Here is a 14,891-nt window from a genome sequence, read left to right as displayed (position 1 = left end):
GGGTGCCCAGGGCCGTGGGGAAGTCCCCATCCCTGGAGGGATTTAAAAGCTGTGTAGATGTGGCACTTGGGGACTTGGGTTAGTGGTGGCCTGGCAGTGCTGGGTTAATGGCTGGACTCCATGATCTTAGAGGGGTTTTCCAACCTAAATGATTTATGATTCTATAAATGTTTCTAGAAGAAGTTCCCTGAGAAGGGTTAGAGATTTACGTAGGATCCAGATTTGGTGCTGGTTTATTTTGTAAGCCTCAAGTAATTAGGCTGATCCCTAAAATGTCCATTTCATTCATCTGCTCCTGTAGAACTGGGAAATTTTTCCCTATAACCAGCCACAAATTGTTGTGGAGTGGAATCCCAACCTGTGCCAAGTTTCCTCTGGCGTCCCTGGAACGAGCCTCTCTCTCACACCTTGCCACAGTCTCCTGTAACATCAGCAATCTGTTCCTATTTTCCCAGCAGATTATTTTCAGCGTGGTGTTGTTGTAGTGCTCAGTGAGACACGTGTAGGACATCACTCCTGTCTGTGCTGCTGCTGGAACCAGCTCCCCATGGCAGCCCAGCTGTGGTTTGGCCAAAGCCACAGAGCTCCCGTGACCCGAGGGGTCGAGACAAGGCAGCAGGATTTTACATTGTGCTTGGGTATTTAGCTGTAAAAGTAGAGCCCTGCTTGCAGAGGTGGAAGAAAGGAGAGGGTGAAGTATCCAGTGAAATACCTGTCTCAGAGTCATCCGACCTCTGGAGAGCAGTAAAACATGTCCCATGTTTGCACATCCTGAAGAGAAAGTGTTATTTGCTGCTTTTCCTGCTTGAGGTCTCTCATCTTTATAATTATTAAATTCATCTCTAGGTACAAATATGCAGGTTCAAATTGTTTCTCCCTCCTTGTAAAGATGGTGCAGGAAGGAGTAAGTCCCTCCCTGCTGTTGGAGGCGGCAGGACCTGGCTCCCAGCAGCAGTACAGGGTCCTGCACACACAGTGCTTTCAAAGTAAATGCCTGTAATTAGTCTCCTAAATGCAGTTTGGAATTGATGTGTGCTCCGTGCTTGTCCTCCAGATGAAGAAAACACTAGTAATGATTTTAGTAAGTCTGTAGCTTTTTGAAGGAAATAATTATTATCAAATATTTCTTCTCTGGGATATTTTTATGACCAAGGTAATGATTTTACAGTTAGGGCCACGCTTTGAGATGCACTTTTAAAATCCAAGGAAATAATTGCATGTCTAAAGGAGAAAAAGGCTTCCTAATGAACTTTTTAGACGTGCTGAAATTTTTAATGGCTATTTAAACATCATTTTTAAGTGATGTAAATGTGGCTTTGGATCTCACAAATCTGTTAATGTCCATAACAAGTGCACTGGGTAATTTCTCTTAGTACTGTGGGCATTTTTTGTTGAAACTGGAGGGGAAGATGTGTTATCTGTGAAAGACTACGCCTTTGGGCTTCCATTCTGGTGGTATCAGCTGGAACAAATAAGCTGAGGATGCATTTACTGCTTCTGCTCTGATCTCACGAACGCTCCCAGAAACAGTTTGTGTCAGCAGCTGATGCACAGAAAACCTTGCATAGGTATTTTTTTCTCCTAAGAGAATAATTTCTATGAGCTTCAGTGGGGTTCCCTTTCAATCCTTCCATTCCACAAACCTCCAAAGCGTTTGCTGTAGGTAGAGGGTGGTGGCTTGTCCTTGTCGGGAAGTTGTGGAGGCAGCGCTTCCAAACTTGATTCCTCGGATTTCCGCTGTCCCTCTTCATAGACCAGGAGAAGTTATTTAATTTCCATGCCTTGGGCTATAGCCACTGCCCTGGAAGAGTGAGCACAGCAGATATTTCACTGAACATTAGATAGAGTGAAAGCAGTAGTGGCTTTGTGGCACTCGCTGCTTTCGACCCGAGATTGGCCTCGCGTCCGAGCACGAGGGGCTGCGTGTGGAGAGCTGTGTGTCTCTGCTGGGTAATTGGGCAGAAAGGGATGGCTTAGCCTTTCATGAGGTGGTTTGCAAATGTGTTTTGCCCCTTCACTGCCACCAGCAAAAGCTGTTCCAGGTCCTGAGTCTTCTGTTTGAAGTGCAGAGCATCCCTGTCCTTCACGGTGCCATCACGGCCTTCACGGTTTATAGCAAATGGCCAACTTAGTCTGTAAAATAATCTGCCAAGTTGTGTCAAAAGGGTTGTTTCCCATGGGGGGTTGTCTTCATTTCCCACCAAAATCAATGGAAAATTGGCTCTTTGCACCACTGGACCCTTCTAGACTTGTGGAGTCTTCCCACATCGCTCAAATTGTCGTTGCCACACGGTGCAGGAATGAAAGCTCTAACAACGAGCTGTCCTTTGCTTCCCTCAAATCTGCTTCCTCAAATATTTATTTTCATGACATGGGCTTTCTTACTGTATCTATTATAATTTTGTGTGTAGTAAAAAGGGAGCAGTGAGGGAGAGGAGGCAAAAGGTTTCTATTATTTGATATTCAGCACAGCCCACTTGCTTCCTTCAGGGTCCCTCACAGTGCTTGTGTTTGGTTTTCATTTGTTTCCTCCCATTATCAGCATCCCTTAAGAAAGATATTTTCTGGAGAACTGTTCTTTGATAACCTGGGGATATTTTTACATTTGAATTATAACTCTAGGCATCTTTAAGCAATCTACATGAAGCCTCTAATAGCTGTAAGTGTTCCCTTCCTTCCCTCTTGCCACCCCGCTCCACTGGGATGAGGTTTTGTCACTTCCAGACTTGTCTTAAAAATTTACAGACAAAAGAGAAGATGATGACAAAACACAGCTTTTGTGTTTATAGATATTAGTAATGGCTGGATGCAGTATTGTGTCTTTGGACTGCTCTGTCACTGCAGATAAACAATGTGTGGGAAAAGAAAATTGTGGGAGAACTTGGGATGCCAGATTCGTGACTGGTTTAAGCTGATACTGAATTCAGTGGTGTTATGCTGTTTGATGTTGCCAAAGGGGCCCCTACTATATTCTCAAAAATATTTATCTGAGCAAAATATGTGCTGGGTTTTTTTCCCCTCTCTCTCTACAATAATATTTACAGGGTTTTATGGTAAGTCAGTACTTAAGGGGGGCTTATCAAAAAGAGGGAGAACAGCTTTTTACGTGGATAGATAGTGACAGGACAAGGGGAATGGCTTCCCACTGCCAGAGGGCAGGGTTAGATGGGATATTGGGAAGGAATCCTTCCCTGTGAAGGTGGGAGGCCCTGGCACAGGTGGTCCAGAGAAGCTGTGGCTACCCCATCCCTGGAAGTGCCCAAGGCCAGGTTGGACGGGGCTTGGAGCAACCTGGGCTAGTGGAAGGAGGTGGAACTGGATGATCTTTAAGGTCCCTTCCAGCACAAACCTTTCTATCATTCTACGAATCTGAAAGAATTGCAGTTTGTACTCTTCTCACCTTTAGTTCTTCATGCTTAGCAAACCTGTAAATGAAAAGCCTGAAATGAAAACACGTTTACACACAACAGTTCACATCCCTGGAAAAAATGTTCTTAAGTAATTTCTCTGAATCAATATCAGGAATTAAGAAGACAAAGTGTAGCACTCTGTATTTTTCAGTGCAGCAAGGTAAGAGGAGCTATTACCTAGGGAGACCTTCCAAAAGATTTGTTTTAATTCTTTGTGTTTTCCAATTGTAGTCTCACAGCACAGAAAATGACAAATGAACCCAAATTCTGTCCAGCCAATGCACAGTTGCTGTAATTTAGCAGTAAAACCTCCTGGTGTCCTTTGTGACTCCACTGCATTAGTAAAAATGGTGCAGATGTTCCTCAGGGCCTTCTCTAGAGTGTTTTTCCTTGGACAAAATATATATATTTTACAGATTGAGAAACACTTCCCCAACAGAGATTCCAGCAGCCCCACGTAGTTGTGCCACATGGAACCTCAGGAGTTCAACTATTTCATCCAAAGGCTCTTTAGAACCATTTCAAATGTGTCTCCAGCAAAGCTTGTGGGAAACGTTCTGCTGAACTCAATGCAACAGGCTTTTGCCTCGGTTTATTTTGAGCAAATATAGTTCTTACCTGAAAATTAATTATAGGGTGTTTGCTGTTAAGAGACCTGTCAGTTGTCATGGATAAGGAAAGGCCTTATCTAATGCCTGCTTTCACCAGGAGAAAGACGTGCACTAAATTAAATGGGCTTTGACAGAGGCTCTAAATTAGCTCAGGTTTTTCTGTGAACCGTGAAAAGACAAGTACTTACAGACAAATAAATACTGGAGCAGCTCTGGGTGGTTGTCTGAGACAAAACCAACAGGACAAGGAGGTGCAGATGCGTAGGAGGCTGTGTGTAAAATGTGAGTACCCACATCAGTTGGGAGTTTAGCTGGCTGATCCAATGGAAATGTGGATCCAGCAGACAGGAGCATCCTGTGTTTCACTCAGACTTGTCCTGATTGCTGTAGACACAGACCCAGCTTGTCCCATCCTTGCTCACAGGGCTGTTCTGAGCCCTCAGGGTGTGCTGATGTCCCAGGCTGGTGGCATCCCTTTCTCACCCATTTTCAGGAACATCTGGAGTAACAGGATGAAGCCCAAACCTGGAAAGCCCTGGTGGGGATGCTGGTTTTGGTTGGTCACTGATGTAGTGCAAAGTCTCAGGTGGCAAGACAGGACACTGGATGGGGGTTAAAATCATGGTTGTCCCTCTGCCCTCTCCTCCCTGAGCCCCAGGGACCATCAGGGGTGTTGAGTGAAGCCCCAAGACATCGACTTTGACCTCAGTGTATATTTTAATGGAGATTAACGTTACGAAGCAGGAAACTCTGACCTTCCTGTTACCTGTTTATGCAACATAAAGGTTGTAGTCACACAAGGACACAGCATCCCAGGGCCACAGGAATTATGGATTGTACTCTGAACCAGCCCATTCTTCAAGTGACGAGCAGGTGCCCCTGAGTGATGTCCCTGATTTCAGGGAGGGCTGTACTCTGAGCACTGAAACCTGGGAGCATTTATAAACGTCACAGTGTTTTCCTGAAATAGCCTAATGACCAGGGCTGCATATATGAGATCATTTTAATAATCCCAGTCTCTGCCTCATTGCATGGGGCCCATTATTAAAAGAGGTAATAAACTGCTACGGAGACGTGTGAGAGAAATAGAAATAATTTGATAAATAATGCAATTGCCCGGAATCATTTACATTTGCAGTCGAGTTGTGGCATGAGGCAAAGTTGCTGTTAGGCTAAAAATTGCTCCAGATATTCCTGCCTAGGAACTATGGGAAAAGAGTGAACAAATACACTGCTGAGACTGCAGTCAGGGCTGCCTGGTGCCTTTGCTTTCTTCTCTGCTTCCAACCCCCCCAGCCCAAGCAAGGCAGCGGAGGATGAACAATAGGCCATTCATCATGTCTGCTGAAATACACTGTTTTTCACAGGTACATTTAACCTAAATCCTCTCTCAGAAGACGGATTATCTCTTAGAAGAACTCTGGCACCAGTGTCTCTTTTCAATAGCCACGTCAACCACTGCCACAAAGGCTGTACATGGAGGGATCAATGGTAGTTTTATCTCAAATTGCACTCAGTGTGTGTTTCTTCCAACTGACATTCATTTAAATGCTTGCTCTAAGACATCTTTTCTCCCTGTAATAGAAAAAGGATCGGACATCCTGAGCATTGTTTTGTGGAGGAAAAAATATTTAAAATATTCACTTGGCTAAGCATGAAATATTTTGGCTGCTCGTGTTTAATCAAGAGTGAAAGGAAGGGTAGTTATGCTTGTATGTCATAAATTAAAATGCTAAAATGATCAGATAAGAAACAAAATACCTCATTGCATTGCGGCAGTGCTAATGAAACCATTTGAGAGGGGGGAAAAAAAAAGAGTAACTTTGTAATTATGAGCAAGAAACATTGGGCTCTGATCTGCAGCGCCGCGGCTGTGCCGCGTCCCCCGGGAGCAGAACCGGCGCCGTCGCACGCACAACCCGCCTCGTGCTCTGCATTTGTAGTCCATTCATATTCCACATGTTTCCACCTGCTGAACAGAAAAATAGAGGGCAAGCTGAGAGGAATATATTGAGGGATACCTGCCGTGCCATCTGTCTGTGCAGATCTCCTGTCGGCGCCGGGCGCGCTTCGGGAGTCGGGAAATAATTCCCGATGAGAAGGTGAGCGCATGGACCTGCTCCTCACCTTGCACGGGGTGTCACCGGGCACCTGCAAGGGGCAGGGGAGGTTCAGCAACCCCTGGCTCTGCAGTGCTTTGGTTCCTGGTGATGCCTAAAGAAAATGCAGGGAGAAAAAAAAACTCTGAGGCAAATTAGTTTTAGAGGTGAGATAAGGAAAGGATTTTAATTTGTGCCTAGACATGAAGATTATAAGACACCCCCGTGTACAGATGTTATAATTTATAATGTTGCTTGTCCAATCCCAGGTGTTTCCACTCTGTGGCTTTTGCCCTGGAGCACCCTCCACCTGCCCCCTGGGAATTGGGGTGAGGGTCTTTAAGACCCTCTCTTCATCAATCTTCATCTTCTTCGGGGTACAGGGGGCATATATTCATCCAGTTCTTGACTGTACTTTTGTGGTTCAAGCCAAGATACAAGTGTTCTCTAAGCAAAATGGGCCTACTTTGACAAGAGACTAAACATTTTTGCTGGAATTCAGGGGATGTTGATATGGGGAGCACGGAATGGGGTAATAGGGGTTGGGGAATGTGTAAACTACTGTGCTAAAGGGTGAGGGTTATAATACAGCTACTTCTAAAATCTACAAAAAGCTGAAAATCCAAAAATCTGTAGGCATCACTGGAGCCACACAGATTTTCTTGTAATTAAACAATGGAATAAGACAATACAATTGATACTAAAAGTCTAGGATTTTAAAGCAAACAGTCTGTCAAAGCATGAAGTCAGTCCAGAGCAGGATTACAGCAGGTTATAGGCACGTGTTGGGGATGGAAGTGATGCAGCCACACACCCAAAGGTCAGATTTCCACAGAGCTGGGCTGCAGGTAGTTACTGATACTGAGTTTTATGATGTGCTCTGGGAGTTTGGCAGTTTTCAGTCATCATTTATATTCCAAGTAAGGGCTTGATCTCATTTTCACAAAGTCGGTGATAAAACTCTTACTGATCTCGACAGGACATATTCTATCTCTAAATGCATATGTTACTGACTGAGGAATATTTATCTGCTCCTGGGAATCCTGCCCAGCAGTGGGGAATGCTGCAGTGGGCTACATGAATCAGATCTATCGTGCTCAATTCAGGGTTGGAGGTAACACAGTTGCTGACGGGCGACTTGCAGACCTGGCAGATGGAGCATGAGCTGAAAACTAAGCACTAATAGATCAGACCAAAGTGATTATGCACTGCTATTTTTCCTTATACTGCCCCAGGTCTGCCTGACCTCCTCCATCCATCTCCAGCTGCTGCTGGAGGCTCTGGGTGAGTTGGTATTGCTGGAGTGATGCAGGCAGAGGGATGTGCTGCTGGGGCCATGGTGCCGAGGTGGGTCCTTTCTGGGTGTCTTTGAGCAGCAGAGCTCTGTGGAGCTGTGGAACACTCACAGATATTTGTCATCCATAAAGATGAGGCTCCTTGGTGCACTTTTCAAGGTTCACACCAGCCAAATAGACAAAAGTTTTAAATCTCTTCCCCTCCTGCAGAGCTGGCAGAGGGCAGTGCAGTTATGGGCTTGCAGCACTATAGAATTCCAGAATGGTTTGGGTGGGAAGGGATCTTAAAGCTCACCCAGTTTCACCTTCCACTAGTCCAGGTTGCTCCAAACCCCATCCAGCCTGGCCTTGGACACTTCCAGGGATTCAGGGGTAGCTACAGCTTCTCTGGGCAACCTGTGCCAGGGCCTCCCCACCCTCACAGGGAAGGATTCCTTCCCAATATTCCACCTAACCCTGTTAGGCAGTGGGAAGCCATTCCCCTTGTCCTGTCCCTCCATGCCCTTGTTTCAGGGAGCTGCTCCAGGAGCTCTGTGCCTGTCACCTGTGGAAATGCTTCTTTAGGGGGATGCAAAGCGTTCACTTTGCAACTTCTTCCGTTTGCTGCTGCAGTGGCAAAATAAAATTGGGTAAGGAAGGCTGGGGAGGGATGTTTTCAGCGTTTTTAAAGGTCCTTTGTCCCCAGAAGAGTTTTGATCAAAACACTGACAAGGTCAGCTCTTCCTGGAGTAGAACCCAACACGTCGGTTTAGAAAACAAGCAATCCTTTTATCTCCTAATTTCAGGCATGTCTTTGCTCTCTGTGGACCTGAAATCTCCAGTTGACAACACAGACCCACAGATTCTCTCTTACAAATGCTGTGTTTAAAATAGATGACCTTTCTTTCTGTAAAGGTGCTAAACTATCTTGTGTCATCTTTTTTTTTTTTTTTTAATGGATATTTTTATCTTCTTTGCTATTAGCAGTGACCATGAGCCAGGTTATCAGTAGAACAGTTGCATTAACCTGTGCAAGAAGAGATTTGTATTTTTATTAATTGTTACCCCTGTTGTTAGTAGTGTCAGGGAACCTGGAACATTCAGCAGTGAGTCAGTAGCTCCTTTTTTGAGTTTGTAGTGGTTTAAAATGCATACTCAGCAACCAGCACTTTGTTCTGAAGTAATGCGTGTGTTTATGGGAAATGTGGTTTATTTTTATGTCTTCCTGGGCATCTGGTTAGATGGGTTTGAGAGTGTATTTCAGAGGAGAGAGCAGACTGAACAGTGCTTCGTTCAGTTTGAACTCTGTGTCTTGAAAGAACTTTTCCACCCAAACTGCTAAAAGTGGTGGATGAAGGGTTGATTGCTTTCAAGCCAATTAGCAGTTTGAGAACCTCAGTGGCCTGAAATGAGCCTCTCCTCTCATTTAGTGCAGATAAGACTGCAAAGAAAATTTGGGAATTAGCAGTAGCAGTGAGAGTCCTTCCTACTTTCTCAACTAACTGTAACAAATTTCCAAGTGTTCAAATAATTATTTGTTAGCTTCTAACACATTGGATTTAAATTAGAGGACAAAACACTCACTGCAGAAAAGCACCCTCAGCAAAAAGAGCCACATAACCATAAGACCTCTTAATCAATGAGTCGCAGAGAGGTTTTAATGGTCTGATTTATTTTAAAAAATCAGTTAACTTGTACAATTATCTGTCAGTTTTAATGCTGGTTGTTTACAGGAGTGTGGAGGGAAGTGCTGAGATACCAGATGAGAATTCAATGTGCCTGGGGACTCTCTGGGGAAGGGGCTTGGAGAACTCGGGACAAATCTCTCCTGAAGTCTTTGCAACACGTTCCTGGGGTTAAAGGATGTCTGTGGGCTCAGACTGTAAAGCCAGTGACCACAGCTTTCAGCTTAGAAAGGGAGGGAAATAAAGACAGCACAAGCTCCCTGAGATGTGCCAAAGCCGATGGTGGATTGACTGTCCTGATCCAAAGGTCGTTTCTAGGTCAATCCAGGCCACATTAGCTAAAAACCAGTTTTACACTGGGAATAAGGACAACTCAGAAGGAACTCAATAGTATGAGAATGACAGAGGCAGAAAAGGCATTAGAATTTGAAATTAAATCTGGCTTCATCAACAGAATAATTAAAATGATCTATAGGAGAGATTATCCAGTAAAGAGGTTTCACCCATATGGCCGAAAATAAAACATAAACAACTAAAGATAAAATATCAACTGTACAGAAATAACGTAAAACTTTGTCATTTTCTGGATTTCTTGGGGTGGCAGAAGTGTGGAGGGGAAGGAGTGCTGGAGCACCGTGGTCCTCCTTGAGCTGGAACACGTTGCTGAGCTTGTTCTGCTGTTTATATTGATTGGAATTTTAATGCCTGCCAAGGGCACCTTCAGCTTCCAGAAAGGCACGGTGCTTTCCCGAGCCCTGAAATTGGTAAGAGCAGCAAATAATTCCTTGGGAGCCGCTGGTGCTGCTGCTGCCCAGGCTCCTGTGCTGGAGGCCAGCATGGCAAGTCCTGTGCTCCAGCACACATTTAATGCAATCCCTGCATTGATTTGTGCCAACACAGTGGTGAAGATAAGGGACAAGGAGCTATAAACTGCTCTCTTCCAATTATCTAGCTGGAGCAACTGCCACAGAAGCAAATACATGGCACTGGAGCCCTGCAAAAATAAATTACAGTGGTGAACGTTACTGACTGCAACAATTTGGAGACCTATAAACCAGTTGAGAAGCTTCTATTAATATCACTGCTACTGATGTGTGAAAAACAAGCTCTGTCCCTGGGCTCTGCCGGCTGGCCTGGGTGTTGTTGGGCAGGAGAGGTGAGCCGGGGTGGAGATTGGAGCATCCTGCACCATCTTCCTGCTCCTTGTTTGGGAAAGACCCTCCGACTGTCCTGGTTTTTGAAGCAGGTGGGCTCAGTAGCCCATGTGTGCCCACCAAAAGCATATGAAATGACAAAAGGCACCCACACCAGCTCCCTTGAGTGAGGTGATGTCTCCTGAGTCTTGCTGGAGACCATGTCCAGCACAGGACAGCAGTTGGCAGGAGCCTGGGGAGCCTTGCCAAGGTGGTCTTGGTGCTTTTGTTTGTGTCTTGTCTCACACTGCTCCTTTACCCAGCTGCCTCAGGGCTGTCTCATGGCTGCAAGAAAGGGCTCCAGCTGATTCCTGTCCCTTAAAGCCTCCTCAGGTGGGAAGTGCCACCTGAGCCCTTCTGTAGTGGTGCAAGAGCTGTTTGCTGAGTTTCTCTCCTCCTGATTTCTCAGTCCAGTTGTGCAGAGCTTCGTTGGCATTAAGGATGCAGGAAGGCTCCTTCATTTCAGTTCAACTGGGAAATAATTGAGCAGGAGAAGGTAGGAATTAAGACAAGATTTTCAGTGCAGGTCCGAAAGTGGCTGAGGGCGAGAAAGACTGTGCTGCAGGACATGATACTGAGGAGACAGACAGGGATTTTGCTGAAAGAGGTGATACTAGGTTGGGAGAAAGGTTTTTCTGGAGTCTCCTTAGATGATGCCTCCACAGGGCACAAATCATTCATGTTTTTTGGGATTACTGGGCAGCATCAGATCTTCTGTGTTGGCTCAGTCAGAGCAGAAGAAAAATGGAACAAGAGACAAAGCTCATTGTGAGAACAAGGGGAGCCTGAGGTGCAACCATTGTGCAAGAGGAGGGGCAGGGAATCACTCCAGAATTAACATTCCATCCTCACCTGCCTCCTGCCCTCAAGAGACGTGTCCCACTGCAGGTAGCACTGCTCAGATGGGAAACAGGTGGGTTAGGAGAGGACTGGAATGAAACAGGATCATTTCTTTTTAACCTGCAAGCACCACTGTAGAGAAGACGCGTGGGTTGAGTTCTGCACAGGCAGAGAGGTGGAGAGCGAGCTTGGCATCATGGTCCTCTTGCTGAAAAGCCATCAGGCTTCTAGAAGAAAGGCGGCACTGAAACACTTGTTTCACTGCAGCTGCTCGGCAGCGGCGCCTGCGTCGGGAGCAGCGAGCGCCGAGGTTTCCCCGGGTGCCACGTGTTGCAGGGGTTGTCATGGTGAGGGCTGAACATCGAAGTACAGGCGTGTGCAAAACCCACACGAGCTGCTGATGCATAAATTAAAGTTGCCTTGGAGTAAAGACGTGGAAAACTCATGTAAATGAGTATTTACGAAGCGCGTCCGGAGAGGTTTCCCTCGGCTGGACTCCCCCTGCGAGGGCCAGCGCGGCGTCTGCTGCTCAGACCACCCATAATTAATGCGTGCTCAAAAGAGCTCAGTGTTGGCTTAAAAAGTGCCCTAAAAGTTCTGTGTCTGCTGCCTTTGCAGGATCACCGTCCTGGATGATGGGAGCCTCCGGATCGTCAACGTCACCAAATCCGACGCGGGAAGTTACACCTGCGTGGCCACCAACCACTTTGGGACGGCGAGCAGCACGGGCAGCCTGGTGGTGAAAGGTAACTGCAGCTTTTACTGTCCATGGTCGATGCCCAAAGTCCGATTTGCTTTCATCATTCCTTACCCAGGGCTGCATTTCTGCGTCTCAGGAATTCCAGGTGTTTATTCGTGTGCGTTCATGTTCTGGCAACTGTGATTTTCAAAAGCTCCAGTGTCTGACAAAGACATTTAAAGGAATGGTTTGATAAACAGTGAGAGACACTGACAAATGTCTTGAATGAATTTTTGGCCCCCTTATGAGTAGTCCAATGTCTGATGAATTATTATAGGCAATGAACATATAGGTTATTACACTTACAATCACAGTCTATCTCCTTCTTATTTGGGGAAAAACCTATATTGGATAACAGATCAGGAAAGATTGATTACAAAGCCATAGATCAATCACAAAGCTCTACTGCTGTCAGTTTTAATTCTCCTGTGTATTGGCATTGATGGATCATATTCAGTTAGAGGTTCTCCTTGTCAAATATTTGTATGGTGTATAGGGAATAGTTAAAAATATTTCAATGCAAGTTTTAACCCTTGTTTTTTATACTTGGGTTACATCCAGAGGTCCCTTCCAACCCCAACCAATCTGGAATTCTGTGAAGCCTGTAGGGGAACATGTGGACCCCAGCAGTTCTTTGGGTTTGAGGTTGTTTTGAGTACAGTGTATGGCATTTACCTGTGCCTATGTTGGTCCCTGCAAACAAAAATAGAGACAAGAAGACCAGCATTAGGGCTCTGGATGAACTGGCTCTGCCTTTTCTGAATCTGTGTTTTCCTAAGGAGGCAACCAGCAAAGAGCTGGGAAAATGCTACTGAGGGAACAAGAACATAAACCAGACCTTGTCTGTTGGCAAAAGGGTCGTGGAACCACAGAATCATGGAATGATTTGGGTTGAAAGGGATCTTAAAGACCACCTCATCCCCTCCCCTGCCATGGGCAGGGACACCTTCCACTAGCCCAGGTTGCTCCAAGCCCTGTCCAACCAGGCCCAGGACACTTCTAGGGATGGGGCAGCCACAGCTTCTCTGGGCTACCTGTGATCAGCAGCAAAACTGGAGAGCAAAATGCCAAACCCAGCCCAAATGCCCTTCCCCAGGCTCCACAGGGATGGCAGCAGGGTGGTGAGCGCTCACAGCTCACAGCTGTCATCTCCAGGCTGGGCACAACTGAGGTTATCCTGGTTTTCCACATGCTGCGAGACACTGAGGGGGTGAACCAGGGTCTGCAGCTCAGGGACCACTTGTAGCACCGTAAAAAAAGCCAGTTGTTGAAAACAGCAGTGATTCCTTTCTGTCATTAAAGAGTCAAGGTTCTGTGGTTCAGGGCTTTTCCTTTCTCCCTCCCTGTGCCCATGGAATTGCCCATGGAATTGCCCGTGACTCCCGGCACAGGAGTCGGCAGCTGTGGTACCTGAGCCTTGGCTTCACGTGGTTTACAAATCACTTCCCTTGGTGGGCAGGTTATAAAGGATTAGCAAGTGCTTTTTTCTCCCTCAGTGCTCCCTTTTAACTCCATTCCATTAGCATTAATGGGAGCGACACATGTGCATGGAGCAGAGAATAAACTCTGGAGCCCAGGATGGGGATGGATATTAACAGCAAACTGAGAAATGCAATTTCCGAGCCGAGCCCATAAAAAGTAGGAAGGAGCAGAAACTATTCTGAACTCCAAATGAACTGTGTCAAATACTGTATTATAGACTGTAATGCTTGAGTTTCTCTGCCCTGAGTAAAACACGTGTGAGTTTGGGCAGAAATATGACTGAATTTGTTATTTTTACTCAGTTTTGTGGTGGACGAAAAGACTAATCTGTCAGCTGATGTGGGTTTTGACCTTAAGATATGCCTACATTCTCTTCTAGCTCATCTTATGTCATTGAGTAAAAAACTGTGAAGGTCAAAAGACATTTTTTTTGTGACCTTCCTGTGTTCTTCCATTAATATTGCAGGTTATCCTTATTTTCTTTTAATTTTCCTTCTCAGGGAGAGATGCCGACAGTTCACAGACAGAGTAGGCACGGCTGGGAGGAGGAGGGGAGTATCTTACACCACAACCAAGGAGCTTAAAATAACTTTCTGGCAAACAACCAGAGAGGGATGAATAAATATTCATATTATGCATGAGTAGACAGTTTAAAAAATATCAAATTCTGACGGGTGCCCACAGGGCTGGGTATTAACATTCTGTTGTCAGAACTGGTGAACCCCAGTGGTTTTCTGAACCAGTGCAGCTGTGGTTTGGGTTTGTGCTGTTGAGTGGTGTTGAATGAGAACCTCTTGGCCTTCAAGACCTGAAATCTTGGAAACTTGTAGGTACAGTTTAACCTTTAAATTAAAAAGCAGGATTGAGGTTGTAAGGCTGGAGAGGAATCCCAGACAGCTTTCATAGCTCTGTAAAACATGGTGTGTGTTTCCATGTATTGTATAAATATTAATTTTCCATCTTGTTTCCTCATTTTTTCCTGTACTTGAGGCTAAGTGTTCAATTCTTCCAACACACTGAAAGATTAGAGACTTTCTAAGTGCTGGGGGATTAAATGACAAATCGTGTAAACAGGCATAGACTGTACAATGTGAGTTTATTTGTACTTAATGCAGTGATAGAAACTGGCTGATGTAGCAGCAGGCTGAAATAGGAGACTAATTTCAAGACATTGCAATAAAAGCTCTGGATATAGGAAGTGCCAGGAGAGGCTCCTGGTGTTAAAATCCCAGCTGCAGCAAGGACTGTGGTAGGGAAGAGGCCCCCAAACAAGCTAGTGAGAGGAATGGAGATGATAACAGTGTATCACCAGGGTGAGAAGGTCTCTTTTCCCAGTAGACACATTATGGTGTGTGGCCAGCTTTGGGTTTGGGATGCTGGAGGTGAATGGATCGTGGTACCCACCACAGACATGTGTGGCTGCTTCTCAACCTTCTGCTGCCCTTTTGGCTGTGGGCTGAGCTATCTAGATATCAAAATATATTCATTTATATAATTTTCTATATAAATCTATCTCTAAATGCTTGGTAGAGCTGGTACATATCCGTTCTCTTGGGGA

The 14,891-nt window shown here is 45.5% G+C and overlaps 1 protein-coding gene across 5 annotated transcripts in view; it reads left to right on the top strand.

Moving 5' to 3' along the window:
* The window catches only part of LOC127471583 (contactin-4), a 283,238-nt gene that overhangs the window by 238,142 nt on the left and 30,205 nt on the right, over window positions 1-14,891 (top strand). For all 5 annotated transcript variants that reach the window (XM_051788645.1, XM_051788648.1, XM_051788644.1 and 2 more), the window contains one exon: window positions 11,731-11,858. In XM_051788645.1, coding sequence (XP_051644605.1) covers window positions 11,731-11,858 — 128 coding nt within the window. The remainder of the gene's footprint in view (window positions 1-11,730; window positions 11,859-14,891) is intronic.

This window comes from Manacus candei, unplaced genomic scaffold (assembly GCF_025592945.1).
Source record: "Manacus candei isolate 608988 ecotype Guabito, Panama unplaced genomic scaffold, ASM2559294v1 h1tg000025l, whole genome shotgun sequence".
Classification (NCBI taxonomy): domain Eukaryota; kingdom Metazoa; phylum Chordata; class Aves; order Passeriformes; family Pipridae; genus Manacus; species Manacus candei.
The sequence above is the reverse complement of the archived record's forward strand: the minus strand, read 5'-3'. Positions and strand labels throughout refer to the sequence as shown.